General features: G+C 54.1%; 1 protein-coding gene across 1 annotated transcript in view; it reads right to left on the reverse strand.

Annotated features, from left to right (window-relative positions):
- Positions 1-13,691, reverse strand: part of MYO18B (myosin XVIIIB) — a 44,439-nt gene that overhangs the window by 21,164 nt on the left and 9,584 nt on the right. The window contains 19 exon segments of the mRNA XM_052691107.1: positions 282-386; positions 635-745; positions 819-1,019; positions 1,699-1,822; positions 2,271-2,425; positions 3,222-3,346; positions 3,890-3,998; positions 4,083-4,202; positions 5,346-5,435; positions 6,186-6,329; positions 6,420-6,548; positions 7,269-7,334; positions 8,215-8,324; positions 8,798-8,963; positions 9,457-9,640; positions 10,548-10,707; positions 11,040-11,187; positions 11,451-11,531; positions 13,464-13,656. Coding sequence (XP_052547067.1) covers positions 282-386; positions 635-745; positions 819-1,019; positions 1,699-1,822; positions 2,271-2,425; positions 3,222-3,346; positions 3,890-3,998; positions 4,083-4,202; positions 5,346-5,435; positions 6,186-6,329; positions 6,420-6,548; positions 7,269-7,334; positions 8,215-8,324; positions 8,798-8,963; positions 9,457-9,640; positions 10,548-10,707; positions 11,040-11,187; positions 11,451-11,531; positions 13,464-13,656 — 2,521 coding nt within the window.

Below are 13,691 nucleotides of genomic sequence, written 5' to 3' on the forward strand. Positions count from 1 at the left end.
CTGGGACAGAATTCCTCCGCAAATTGCAATTGATAATAAACTGTTTCTCTGGGCAGATGGAGCTGCTGCAGAGTCAGTCGTGTTCTGTTTGACTCTCGTGAAACAAACAGATACCTCCCTCTATGGATGGACCTTCCAAGTGATGCTGTACAAAGAATCAATGACTGCGCCGGGGGAGTTGGCCGCGTCATCACCCTGTTCACATGTGCTCCATCATCCTGTCTGCATGTGCAGCATTTGGAGCTGGTTGAGTGGAGCAGCCAGCCCTGCCCCACGCTCACCTGCTCACACAGCGTGCCCACGAGCCCCTCCAGGTCCTGCTTCTCGCGCAGAGCTGTCTGCTTCTCCTCGTGCTCCTGCTCTAGCTGCATCTCCAGCTGCCGGAGCTGTAACAAGAACACAGTAAGAGCACAGCACATGCAGAGTGAGGGAGAGAAGGATGAATGACATGCTGTCAGCACGAGCGGCCACAGCAGTATGGCACCAACATGCTCACGGGAGCAGAGTTCTCCCCATCTGCCTCCCATCCCCCATCTTCCTGAAACAGCAAAAGCAAAATTCAACTACTATGCCCTGGGCTGCTGCCTTGGTGCCCACTGGGGAGGAAGGACCCCTCATCCCCAGCCCGACCTACCCTCCTCTGGCAGGACTGCCGTGCATCCTCCAGCTCCTCATCCTTGTCCTCGAGCTCCTTTTGGTGGATCTGCTTCATCCGCTCAATCTCCAGCTCCAGCCTCTGGTGCAGCTGAAAGACCCGAAGGCGAATGCACCCTCACTCACACCTCGCACTGCAGGATCCCCCCACAGGGCTGCCCTACCTGCTCCAGGTGATCCACATTGGCTGTCTGCCGCTCCAGCTCCTTGCGCTGCTCAGCGCTGCTGGCCTCCAGATCCCAGAGCTGCTGCTTGAGCACGGGCACGGAGCAGGAGTCCATGGCACCGGGAGCACTGAGCTCCTGCACACGGCCAGCCAGCTGTGAAACCTTCTGTGCCAGGCTGGCCCCCTCCGCCTGCTGCTGCTGCTCGGGAGGAGACAGAGTAAGGTCAGCACACTGCGCCCAAAGCATGGGCTGCTTCCAACCACAGCACCAGGAAGCTGTGCAGTTCTATGGCCAACACCAGCCCATCTTTCGGAGCAATCCTTTCCCTCTGCTGCTCTGGACCACAGTTACCTCATCCAGAGTGCTCTGGCAGCCCCCAGCCCACCACACTGCTGCCACGCTCTGACACCTGCCAAATCACAGCATCATTGTGCTCCGCCCCATGGAAGCATGGGCACAGGGGAAGCTGTGAAACACGGTGCAGTGCCCCCCATCACACGTGATTTTGAACAGAGTTGTGTTCGTATTTCCCAGCATGGATTCTGTCCCCAGCATCACTACGGTCCTGCTCTGGGGGCACAGCCTGGAAGTTTCTTGCAGGGGGAGGATTGAGGACGGAGGCATGAAAAAGAGCACAAGTCAGAACACCAGCCAACCAAAGGGATGGGGCTTAACTTGCAAAATGTGATCTTGTTCTGACAGAGGGCAATGCTATGGGAATACATCAGGCACCCCCTAGAATGGTGCCAAACGTAATCAATCAGAGTCACTATGCTGGCTTTGCATCGGATTGACTCTGTGATTACACAGACAATGGCTTTGCTGTGTGCACTGTTCGCAGGATGCAAAGCTGAGGAGCGAAGCACTTCCCTCTCACCTCCAGGTTCTGCTGCAGTTTGCCCATCTCCCACTGCAGGGAGGAATTCTCCTGGACCACCTTCTCACGAAGACTCCTCTCAAAGGCAGACTCTCCCAGGGCCTGGGCCAGCTGCAGGTCGAACCTGGAGGAAAATGCATGGTGCTGCTGCCAGCATGGCTGGGCAAAAGAGACACAGGGCTGCATCTCAGCCTGGTCCTGCCAAGCACTTTTGTGATGACAAGATGCCTGTGCTCTGCAAAGCGCTGTTGTCACTGTGCGAATCCCAAACTTCTTGGCACACCGGCTGCAGTCAGAAGTGGCCAAGAGCTGAGATCTGCTGCAGCAGCCACCCGTGGCCCAAACCACCCCAGAACAAGTCCAGCAGCCCAAGGAGATGGCAGTACCCACCCTTCCAGCACCAAAGGTGGCTTCACCACCAATGTGGTGGCTTCAATGCACCAGAGCTGATCCCAGAGGGAAGGGTATCTCACCCAGCAGAGCAAGCAAGGGATGTGGCACAGTGAGGAAAGCTGAGCATCCTCAACCCTGCACTTCCCTCCCCAGTACCCCTGGCCCACTCCTGGCCTTACTTCTTCTGCCGCTTCTCCAGCTCATGGCTGCGGCTCTGCTGGCTCTCAGCGAGCACCCGTGCATCCTCCAGCTCACAGGTCAGCCGTCTGCACCGCCGCCGTAGCTGCTGGGCTGCTGCCCGTGCCGCCTGGCACGCTGCCTGCACCTCACCCAGCTGTGGGACAAATGGGGAATGGCATGGGGCTGGGGGTGGCACCAGCCAGACCCCCACCATCCCAGAGCAACCCCTCCAAGAGCAATGCTGCTCTGCACAGAGGATTTGCTTTCCCAAAGTTTCGCATCATGCAGGGCATGGCAGCACATAGAGCTCTCGCCCTCTGGGGAACGGAGTCGTTAAGGAATGACTTTAAATAAGCAAAATCTTGCACTAATGAAGCCTGTAATTCCAAATGAGCTGCCTGAAAGCAAATGGGATGTTTTGCTTTACTCAAGCTCTTAAGTCTGGTTTGTTTCTCTTATTACTTTTTAATGTAGCATGAATAACACCCATCTCTTTTCTTTATGCTTATGAGAAGTGACCTGGCACCCAGCACTCTCCAAGAAGCACAACAGCTTTGTGTCTCCTGTCCAAAGCTTGGGAACAGCTATATCTTTACATGACCAGCTCTTAGCATGGCAGATTATGCCAGCACCCCTCCCAGTCTCCCAGGCCCATGATTGAGCCACTCCACACACCTCTCAGCTTTCCACCCTGGGCTCACACTCACACCTGGCCAAAGCTGAATTTGATCTGCAAAGGGGACTTTTTGAGCCAAAAGAAACTTTGGGGTATTTATTCTCAAGCCAGCAAAAATCAGACAATTTCCCCAGCAGCAAGCATCCGCTTTTCTGATGGAGCCCCAGAAAGCTCCACCAGCACCATTGCTGGGCAAGGACCATCAGTTTGGGAGTGCAAGCTTGGGAATGGCCTCCAGAGCCCCGGATCCAGCAGCCCCCTCCCCAGTTCTTGCCTTTTGCTCAAGCCCTGTCCTGGAGCTGAGCTCGGCGCTCAGCCGCTCCTCCAGCTGTGCCAGCCTCTTCTGGAGGAAGGCGATCTCCGTCTGCGCGCAGTCGAACCGCACCTGCCATGCGTCCTCTGCAAATGGGCCAGAGCTGGGTATCGTGGCTCCCATGGGGCACGGAGCACAGCTCTGCTTTGTACACCCAAGGCTGTACATGGCTCCTGCCCTAGGCAAAGCATGCACACGTCCCATCACTCCTCAGCTTCCCCATCGCTTTAAGCACGTGCTGAGCTGCTGGGAGCGCTGGGTGAGCACCAGCAGCCCCCTGGGGCAGAAAGCCTGCTGTCTTCCCATCCAACCCACAAACAAGATATGTAGAACCATAGAACAGATTGTGTTGGAAAGGACTTTCAAAGATCATCAAGCTCCAACCCCACTGCCATGGGCAGGGTTGCCAACCGCTAAATCAGGCACTAGATCAGGTTGCCCATGATCACATCCAACCTGGCCTTCAACATGCAAGAGAAAGAGCTTCCAGCCACCACTGAGCGAGCAGTGCAGAATGACAGCATGCTAAGAATGCAGAGGGGTGGCCAGGGGCCAAGGGAGCAGGGTTGCACAGGGGACCCATTGGCTGGACACCTGAAGCATGCACTGTGTCCAAAGGGCTGCCCTACCTCCTTCAGAGCCACTTATCTTCATCTCACGCAGCTGAACCAACTGCTGGGCCTCCTCCAGCTGCTTCTGCACTGACTCCAGTTTCTTCTGCACTTCGTCGTGCTTGCTCTGGGGAAGAAAGGGAAGGAGGGAACAGATGACCCTACTGCTGGGGCACTCAGGCACAGTGAGACTCTGTCCGGGCTCTCCTACCTGCAGCTCCTGCAGCTCCCGAGTGCCCCGCAGCCTCTCTGCCCTCTCCCCATCCAGCACCTGGCAGGCAACGTCACCTTTGTGCCTCTCATCTGACAGCTCCATCGTCAGGTCGATGATCTGGGGGCAATGCAATGTCAGGCTGGGCACTGCCACGCATGTGAGCACACACAGACCCATTGTCTCCCAGCTGGCTGCTGCCTGCCCTTTGGTAGGGAGCATGTACAGTGCCCTGCATGAACCCAACAGCAGTGCCAAGGAAAGAGCAACCACCAGCAAAGCGTGTGGCTGCAGCAGTGTGCTCACATGTCTCCCTGCAGCGAAGTGCTGTTTGCACTGCACTGCCTGCATTGCGCTGCCTGCAGGGCTCACCAGATTCCTGCAGTTTTCTAGCTGATTAGGGGTGAAATTTCCTTTGAAGCAAAAAAAGCACATGAATAAAAGGGTGTTATTAATCTGTTAGATTGATTGCACTTTCTACAAATGCAAACACAGCCTGCCCTGCTAATCCAGCTCTGCAGGACTATCCTTACGAGGGGCAGCATTAGCCAGGCCAGCAGGCAGCACGCAGGCTTCAAAACTCCTGTTCCTGCATCCAGCAGCATTTTAAGGCACTTCAATCTGCAGACATGCTATAAAAGCTCTCCAGAGGTCCAGCAACTTTAATTTGGGTAAGTAAGCACAATAGGCTTACTTCCCCTGTGGAGCTGGTGTTTTCGAGGTCTGTCATAAAGCATTAGCCTCTCGTGGCGGTCCCCAGCCTCAGGAGCGCAATTGCATTTCTAAAGTGCAGAGCTACAGCAAAATAATCAGCAGACACTTCCCCCTGAAGAAGAGGGTGCTCGGTGAGGGTACTGGCACAGCTAGGCAGAGTGTTGCACCTAAGATCAGAGAAACGAGCAAATCCAAAGTGGATCAAGGCTGAGCCGCAGCAGTGAGCGGGATGATCCTGCCATGCTCTTTCCCTCATTATTAGCATTGGTCCCATTAAACAAAGCCACTCAAGGTGCTTGCAGAAGTCACCAAGACAGCTGCTTGGAGAGCATAGTGGGAACATGAAACAACTATGTGCCATTTCCTGTTCTAACAATTGCCTTTTGCCAGCAGAAGGGACAGCATCCACACGGTCACCCTGTCAGTGTGGTGACACCAGTCCCAAAGGCCACCAGTGCACAACATCCAACACCTTTCCTCTGTGGCCACGCTTATCCTGATAGGGCATAACTTTGACATGAGTGAGCAGAGGGCTCTTTCAGGCCCTACCTTGCTCTCCAGCTTCTCAGTGTTCTGCCTGAGCTCACTGCACGACTGCTCCGATCTCTCCAGCTTCTTTCTGAGTGCCGCCAGCTCCTTCTAGGTAAGATTGCAGGAAAACACACAGTGAGAGCTCTGGCATCCTCAGTTTGCTTATGATGGTCTTGTTTTCTTTTAAAAATAAGTGGGAGAGACACAGCTGCCTTATTAAGAAAATCTAGCAGACAGCTTTGAAGGCTGCTCACTGCAAATTGCTGGGACTCCAGCTCCTGACATGAATTCCATTGGAGGGAATGTCAGCTTTGGTCTATGTACAGAGCACATCCTCATACGTACAGAGGCAGTCTCAAAAGGAATGACAGAATGGAGATTGGGCAGTGTTTGTTTTATCTGAGCCAGCCTGGAAACATCTTGTTAGGACATCCCTAAGGCAAAAACACGAATGGGATGTTGGGGAATACGGACTATGAATTTAACAGAGGTCTCATAGCATGACAAATCAAAGAATGGATTAAGTTGGAAGGGACCTTAAAGATCACCTAATTCCAGCTCCAAGGGGTTGGGTGAAATGTGACATTCCCAGGCCAGTAAATACCCGTGGGAGGCTCACATCATCAGTTCTGGCCTGGATGGAAGCACAGCTCTGGCAATAGCACAGAGAAAAATTCCCTGCAACAAGGCTGTTTGGGTGCTCAGCTCACCCATCATCCCAAGAGGCTCAGCTCAGCAGGTCTAGCACCAACGACCTCTCAGGGAGGACAAGGCAGAGCTCCCAAAGCATCCCTCTCATCATGTCCCATCCCATCCTGTCCCAACTCATCCCATCCCATCCCATCCCATGGAATTTACCTCTTTTACTCGCAGCTGTTCCTCTGCCAGGTTAATGCTGAGCAAGGGCCGCACACGGCTCAGCAGCTGCCACCAGGGCCAGTGCCGGACCGCCTGGAAGACCACCACGTTCTTCTGGATGCAGCGGACAGCAAGGCGTTGTACCTGCAGGTATCACAGCAGCCCTGACCCTGTGCAGCAGCCCAAGCACATATCTTGGTGGACTCAGGGCATCCCGACCCACGGGATGGGTACCTTCAGCCTCTTGAACTTCTGACGGCTGAGGAAACCCTTACAGGCTGCCTGGAGGAGGATCAGTTTCTGAGCTATCAGCTTGTCACGCTGCTTCTCCAGCCTGCTGAGAACACCTGCCTTCAGGAACACCTATGCAAGGAGAGAGCGATGTGCACCCCGGGAGCAGAACAACCCTGGCTCTGAGCCCTGAGCTGCCCCGGTCACTTCCGAACCGCATGCACCATCTGCATAATGCAGCTTCAGTAATAATGAATGACACCCCTGAACCCACAGGTACACCCCAAGAGTTGCATTTCAAAGAAGCCAAACTGAATCAAAGAACAATCCCAGGGAAGATCGCTTTCTTGAGATAATGTTATGATTGCTCCACCACCTACTTGATTGTCTCATTAAGGTCTGTATTAACTTCACAAGCCAGCGAGTTTTAGAAGCTAGTGCAAAATCAATACTCAAAGTGATGGCAAAACCAAGTGCCATATAACAAGATGTGACTGCAGCTGCTATCGCACTATTGATTAAGTACAAGGGTTTCATAGAAGAGATAATTGCAAACTGCACTGCGCGGGATAAAAGAAAGTTATTTCACTCCACAGAACCATTTCATGAATTCTTTCTTTATAGACTCTGAGAGCTGAAGGCAAGCATGCATATGAAATTAATTTTCCTTTGAGATTATCAACTTTAAGTTCATATTCTGTTGCTGGGACAACTGCTGCCCGGTCTGGCAGGTTTCACCTCTTCTCAAAGAGACCAAGCTCCCTGAGCCCCATTGCTTCTATGGGACGTGGGAGGTGGCTGGGTTGGGTTTCAGGACGAGGCACACTATAACCCAGGGTGATGCCTTTGTACCTGGCTGCGTCCTATGGCCACACTTTTCTTCTCCAGATCCAGTGCGTGGAAGAGCTCCTCGATTGCCTGCAGGGAGGGAATGCGTTGCAGCTCCCAGCTTATGTGCTGCTGTGAGTCCCCTCTGCCTTCTTTAATGACAATGTTGACCTTTTCTGACTGTCAGACTTGTCTCATTAAATCCCGAGGTCTTTACTGAACGTGCATGCACTCTGGCAGTTTGCACAACAGAGCATATGTCCGTCTTTGATTGATCTCCCCTCAGCTCTCTGGCTTACCCACATTTCATTCCAGGCATGCGGGTGACTCTCCCCAGCCTTGCTACTGATTTATTATAAAACCTGTTCAACTGGGAGATCCTGGCCTTCGTTCCTTTGGTGCCAGCCCAGGTGATGCCCAGCCCTGGGAAATTCATGCTCTTTGACCTACATTAGGTCCCTGGGGTGTGATTCTGCTTTGTCCTCAGCTTCACATATTTTGGGACACCCCCAGCCCTAACCTAGCAGGGTTTCCAAAGCTCTTTGCTCTTAAGTATTAAAAAGAAGCAGTAATAGGCTTCATTTCCAGGCTGGTTTCTCCAAGTCCTCTCCATGGTGCAATAACCCTGGAAAACGCAGCCCACGCTAGGAGTGATTACAGCCTTTGCAAAAACACAGCCTTAAGGGGGAGAAACTCCGGGGCTGAGAGCAGAGCACATCACCCACTGCTGCCGGGAGAGGCTCAGCAGAGCTTTAGGCATTGACCCCACAGCCCCAGGGGCAGCCATGACAATAACAGCGCTGAATGTAATGAATGGCTGAGCCCGGAAGGAGCTGCCCCCTGCCCCAGGACAAGACCAAGAGCTCCTTTGAAGAGCTCCGGTAATAGCTCCTAATTGCAGAGAGAGCCCTGACTGTGCTGGGTATGGGCACGGGCAGAGCCCAAGATAGTGCTCTCAGTCAGGACATACCTTGCTCTCATCCGGCACCTCGTAGGCAGATGTGCACTTCTTCATGACAGCTGGAGCCAGCACCTGGAAGCGCCGTCGGAAGTGGGTCAGGAGCAGGTGGTCCGAGTACCCTGGGGACAACAGACACCTCTGGGCAGGATGCATGAGCTGGCGGTGAGGTCTGTATTGCTGGGGAGGGAGGGAGCAGTGCAGGGGCTGCTGGGGCATGCAGCAAAGTGGGATGCAGTTGGGGGGGCTGGGGGAGCTGAGCAAAATGATGGCAAAACAGAAGCAGCAGGAAGGGAACGAAAGGTGCGCTCGAGGCGGCTGGATAAGGTGGCACACTGCGCAATGCAGGAAATGTCCCCAGCCCCCTGCTCGGGCCTTTTGTGACCCCACAGGGTGCAGGAACAAAGTCATGCACGGGTCTGCATAGGGAGCACGGGGCACTGCACTCATTGTGCTCAAGCTGAGCCACCAGCAGTGAAGAGACCTCTCAAAAATCCCCGAAGGCACTGGCAGTGTGGTGAAGCAGGTCCAGTGACAGGCAGGACATAAGCAAAGCGTGGAGGGCTGAGCAGGGGCTGCAGGGGGCAGTGCATACCAATGCGGTGCAGGCGCAGGGCATCCAGGAGCTGGCTGCCCCCCAGCTGGGCTCGCAGGGCCGGCACATCCAGCAGCGGCGGGTCTGCCTTCTCCACCGCTGTCCCAGGAACCAGGGAGTGCACAAAATGCAGCTGGGAGCGCCGCAGGAGGCTGGTGAGAGCATCCTAGGGGAAAGAAGAGGTCAGCGGGACTGGAGGTAACCAAGTAAGACTTTCTCCCAAAGCCCCAGGTTTTCTGTTCCCAAATGCCATGTCTCTGGAAACAGGGCTCTGAGCACCTAGTCGAGTTGTAGATGTTTCTTGTAGGGGAGAGGGGCCAGGTGGCCTTTAAAGGTCACTTGTATCTCAAAAAATTCTGTGGTTCCATGATTCCACTGGGCTGGGGGAGCCAGAACATGCACGAAGCTGGCTGCTGGGTCTGCTGGGAGCCCGAGCACCCCACTACAGCGTGAGCAACAGGAGGCTGGCGCACAACCAGCACGGAGGGCCAGCATGCTTAAGAGGATTAACCATCAGCGCAGCAAGGTGTGCATGTAATCTGCTTTGCGACTTCTTTCCTTGCGATGCTCTCCCTGAGCTGCAGCGGCCACCTGCAGCCAGCGCAGCATCTCCAGCCGAGAGGAGCCACGCACAGCCCTGCTCCTGCCTCTGCACTCACCGCCTGCAGCTTGAGCTGGGCGCACACCGATCTTCTCCTGACTGCTGCCAAGTTGCTGGCGAAGACCTTTCTGACGCAGGCATTGCGCTGCAGGGCCGCCTGTGAGCACCCTTCCAGCCCCGCCACAGCACGGCAGACCCGCGGCACCCCGCGGCGCAGCATTGCCAGCTCCTGCAGTGCATTCCTGTGGGCAAGAAAAGAGTGAGGTGCTGGGTACGCAGCGGGGGCAGCACGGGGGTGCTTTGCTGCCAGCAACCTGCAGCCCAAGGTCAGTGCCAAATCCAGCACTGGTGCTCATGCTGTGCTGCCCCACAGCTCCTGGCTTCTCTCTGCATCGAGAACCCCGCTGCTTGTCGCTATTAGAATTTCCCTGAACCAAAGCCCAGAACAAAATGAGCCAGCAGGGCTTAAGCAGAAGGTTAAAATCATGGCGTGTGCGGAGGCATCTGTACCAGCGTGTTTGTGTTTCAGCTCCAGTAGTTTACAAGGTTGCTGGATGCAGCAGGGGAAAGAGAAGTGCTGCTACATGGGTGCCTCACTGCCTCTGCACTGCGATGCTGCAGAGCCAAGGACATTGCGGGGCCCTTCCAGCTGTGGGACAGCAGCACCCAGCATTCTCCCCACGCTGCCTCCCCTGCAGCAGGGTTACAGTTAGGCTTAGGATGACATGACGTTGCACTGCGTTTGATTTCATTTCACATCACTGGATTGCATTGAATTCCACTGCATTTTATTGTGTTGCATTCCACTGAATTTCTTTGCATTGGGTTAGGGTTAGGGTTAGACACAGCTCTACTGCTTCAGGTAATTTTGATGAGGAGTATTATGGGATGGCTTGGATGGGATGGCATTATCCACCAGCTCCCTGTTGAGCATCCACCATAATTAAACCATGCACATCTAGCTGCTCATCAGCTGGGGCTGGGTGGCTATACATCAAATCATTTGGCTTTGCTGCCCTACCTTACTAAATTCTAAATATTCCAACAAAGCTGGACCAAAAGCAGCTTTTTTCCTGGCTTTTTCCTTGCTTCCTTCCCCATCTCATCCCTCTCCCATGGAGCAGCCACAAGCACGTGCCCCATACTCACAGCTGAGATTGCTGCAGCAGCTGACTGGCGTTCTCTGCAGACAGGTTGAGCTTGGCCTTGCTCACCCAGCCTGCCAGGTCATAGCGCACGGGGTCGGTGCCTAGCTGGTGTGGGATCTCAAAGTGCAGTGCCTGCTCACACTTGCGCACACAGCCGGCCCCTGCAACAGCAACAGTGCCATGAGGGGGTCAACTGCACCCCAAGGGGGTCACCATCAGGTTCCCATGGGGCTACCACTGCCAGCAGGGCCAGGATGCACCTAGCAGAGCATTTCAGACCATGCTCTCCAGGCACAGTACAGTGATGGTGCACAGGGAACCCACACTGTTTTCACTGACGGGAGAGAACCCAGCTCTGCGTTTCTTAGCAGAAGAGGATTGCCCAAGAAGGAAAGTGAAATAGTGAATTTTCTGGGGGGCTTCCTTAATTGTCATAGCTAAATGGTGATTCCAGAAGCAATGCAGCTGGAGTGTGGGGAGATGCCCAACTCACCATCCTGGTCAGATCCTTTTGGGGCAAAGTAAGAGCAGAGGCGGTCAAAAGCAGCACCATCTCCAGAGCTTGGGATCAGCACCTCCTCATCCAGGATCCACAGCAGCCCCCTGCGGTCGGCCCCCAGGCTGCTGGGCAGCACCTGTGGCTGTCAAAGAGTGGAAGTGTCTCTTGGGTCACCAGGAACGGGACAGGGGGTGGCCAGGAGCTGCAGCCAGCATGCCCCACTTCCCAGCATCTTTGCTCTAAGCTGAGAAGAAAGGAAACCTCTGCCCAGCTGTGTGCCCCTGGTAACTCATGCCACATGCACTGCACACAACGAAGCAGCACGGCCTCTGCAACCCTCCGAGTAGAGGAAAGATGCTCCAGGCAGGGCGACCAATTCCCCCAGTGGCCACCAGACCCGATTACCTGCGAGGGGTTCAGGTCAACGATGGACAGCGTGACCAGTGGAGAGCGCTCTGGAAGATCAAAAGACACCTCAACATTTTCCTGGAAAACATTATTTAAAAGCTCACTTCAGTCAGGAGTCCGACCGCAGGTGTGTGCACACGGGGAGGGCGATGGAGCGGAGCTGCCACCAGGGACACTTCTGTGGGCGCAGAGCAGCACGCTCCAAGGGCTCCACAGCACTCGGTGAGTGTCAGACAAGCTGCATAAATGATGGATATGATAATAACAGGACCGAACAAGAGAGCACCGAGGAAACAATCAATTATTAACGTGCAGCTGGCGGGCAGAGCCACCATTCATGTTCCCTTTCTATTTCAGGTTGGCGGGGCCAGCAGTTCTCGTGTTTCCAGCACCCTGTGGTGTTTCTGGGGCTCAGGGGGTGGCAGCAGAAAGCCCCGTGTTTGGGGCAGGACAGCACTGGCACAAGGCATGGTGATCCCACCAAGCTCCTTCATTTCATGCTCGGCTGGTAGCTGCATATTCATCACTACTGAAGGGCACATCTATACTTACTGGAGACAAGCGCTGTGTGAATATTAAGCCGTGGGAATTCAACCATTTTTCCAGAGCTGAAGGTATTAAAGTTACTTCTGCAAGCTTAATAAGTTCATTTTTGCCAGTAGATTTTCCAGCAGTTTATTTCTGCGATAATTTATCATTTTCCTTTCTGTTCTCTATTATTCAACACCTGAGCTAATTTAGGAAAAGCCCAGCTGCACCACAAGAAGGGTGCAGAGCACCTCAGCTGGGAGGAGATGCCTCACAAATCATAGAATGGCTTTCATTGGAGGGGATCTTAAAGCCCACCCAGTTCCAACCCCCTGCCATGGGTTGGTTGCCCCCCAACACATCAGGCTTCCCAGGGTCCTATCCGTGGCTTTGGAAGTATATCATATGTTAAGTAGGCCAGGCCCTATGTTTGGTTAAGAACTTATTTACAGAAAACATGGCTGTTGATTAAGTTTTTGATTAGGAATTAGAACCAGGAATTTTTAATTTTTGTGGTGACTATTATCAACCATAGCAGGGTACATGGTACCTCCCCAAAGGAATGCTGAGAGCCTGCTTTTGGGCACCGGATGTCCTGTTCAACTAGGAGAAACAGCCTTCCCTAATCAGAATGTCTGCTTGCTGAAGATTTTTAATTAACTGCTGAAGGCTCTGACTTTATTGCCAAGTATCCTCAACGTCGTGGTCACCCACGTTCTCACATGGTTACTCTATGGCCCCTTCATGGTTATGCCGTGTTCAGCCTTTGGTCCCCTCACGTTCTCACTGTGGGCCATTCGTGGTTACCCAATAATCCCTTCATACTGACTTCACTGCCAGTCAGTTGTCCACCCCGTGATCCCTTCACGTGTGATTCCTTGTTCACACCGTGGTTCCTTCATAGCCACCCAATGGTCACAACACGGTTTTCCCACATTCATCAGGTGGTCAGCACATGGCCCTAGAATGGCTGCCCCATACTCACTTCTTCGATGCCTATTACTCCCTGCATCCCCTCATTTTATCCTGTGGTATCTCCACAATCACCTCATGGTCACACCATGACCATGATCCTTTTATGGTCATTCAATGTTCTCACTTTGGTCCCTTCACGGTTACCTCGTGGTTTCTGAATGTTCCACCCTGTGATCCCCTTATGGTCGCCTTACAGTCAACCCATTTCCCCTCTGTGATCTTCTCAAGGTCAAGACATGAGCGCTCCATGGCCACACCATCTCCTCCCCACAACCTCTCCATGGTCATTCAAATATCCCTCCATGTTCCCACGACTGTTACCCAACGGTCACCCCGTGGCCTCACAAATGCCCACGAGGACACTGCTGGGGGCAGAAGGAGGAAGGGCCTGCAGACCCTGTGTTCCTGCAGCACTCCTCCATCACAGCCCCGAAGCGCCGTCCCTTTCATCGCAGCAGCTCACAGGCACTGCATGTGCCCCAGGCAGCCCCCCGCGCCCACGCTCACCTCTTTGTACCTCTCCATCTCCGAGACAAAGGTTCTCTCGTAGAAGAGCCCCTGCAGCCGCTCATGCACGTAGTTGTGGCACAGCTCCTCAAACGTGGCTGCCCGCTGCCCACCCTGGTGCCGCGGGTTGTGGAAGCCAGGGGTGTCCACCACCGCAATGGAGGCGATGGAGAGGTGCTGGGATGAGAAGGACCTGGGGATGGGCACACAGCGTGGGGTGACACCGAC

The sequence above is a fragment of the Tympanuchus pallidicinctus genome, unplaced genomic scaffold (genome assembly GCF_026119805.1).
Source record: "Tympanuchus pallidicinctus isolate F22 unplaced genomic scaffold, pur_lepc_1.0 scaffold28, whole genome shotgun sequence".
Lineage (NCBI taxonomy): Eukaryota > Metazoa > Chordata > Aves > Galliformes > Phasianidae > Tympanuchus > Tympanuchus pallidicinctus.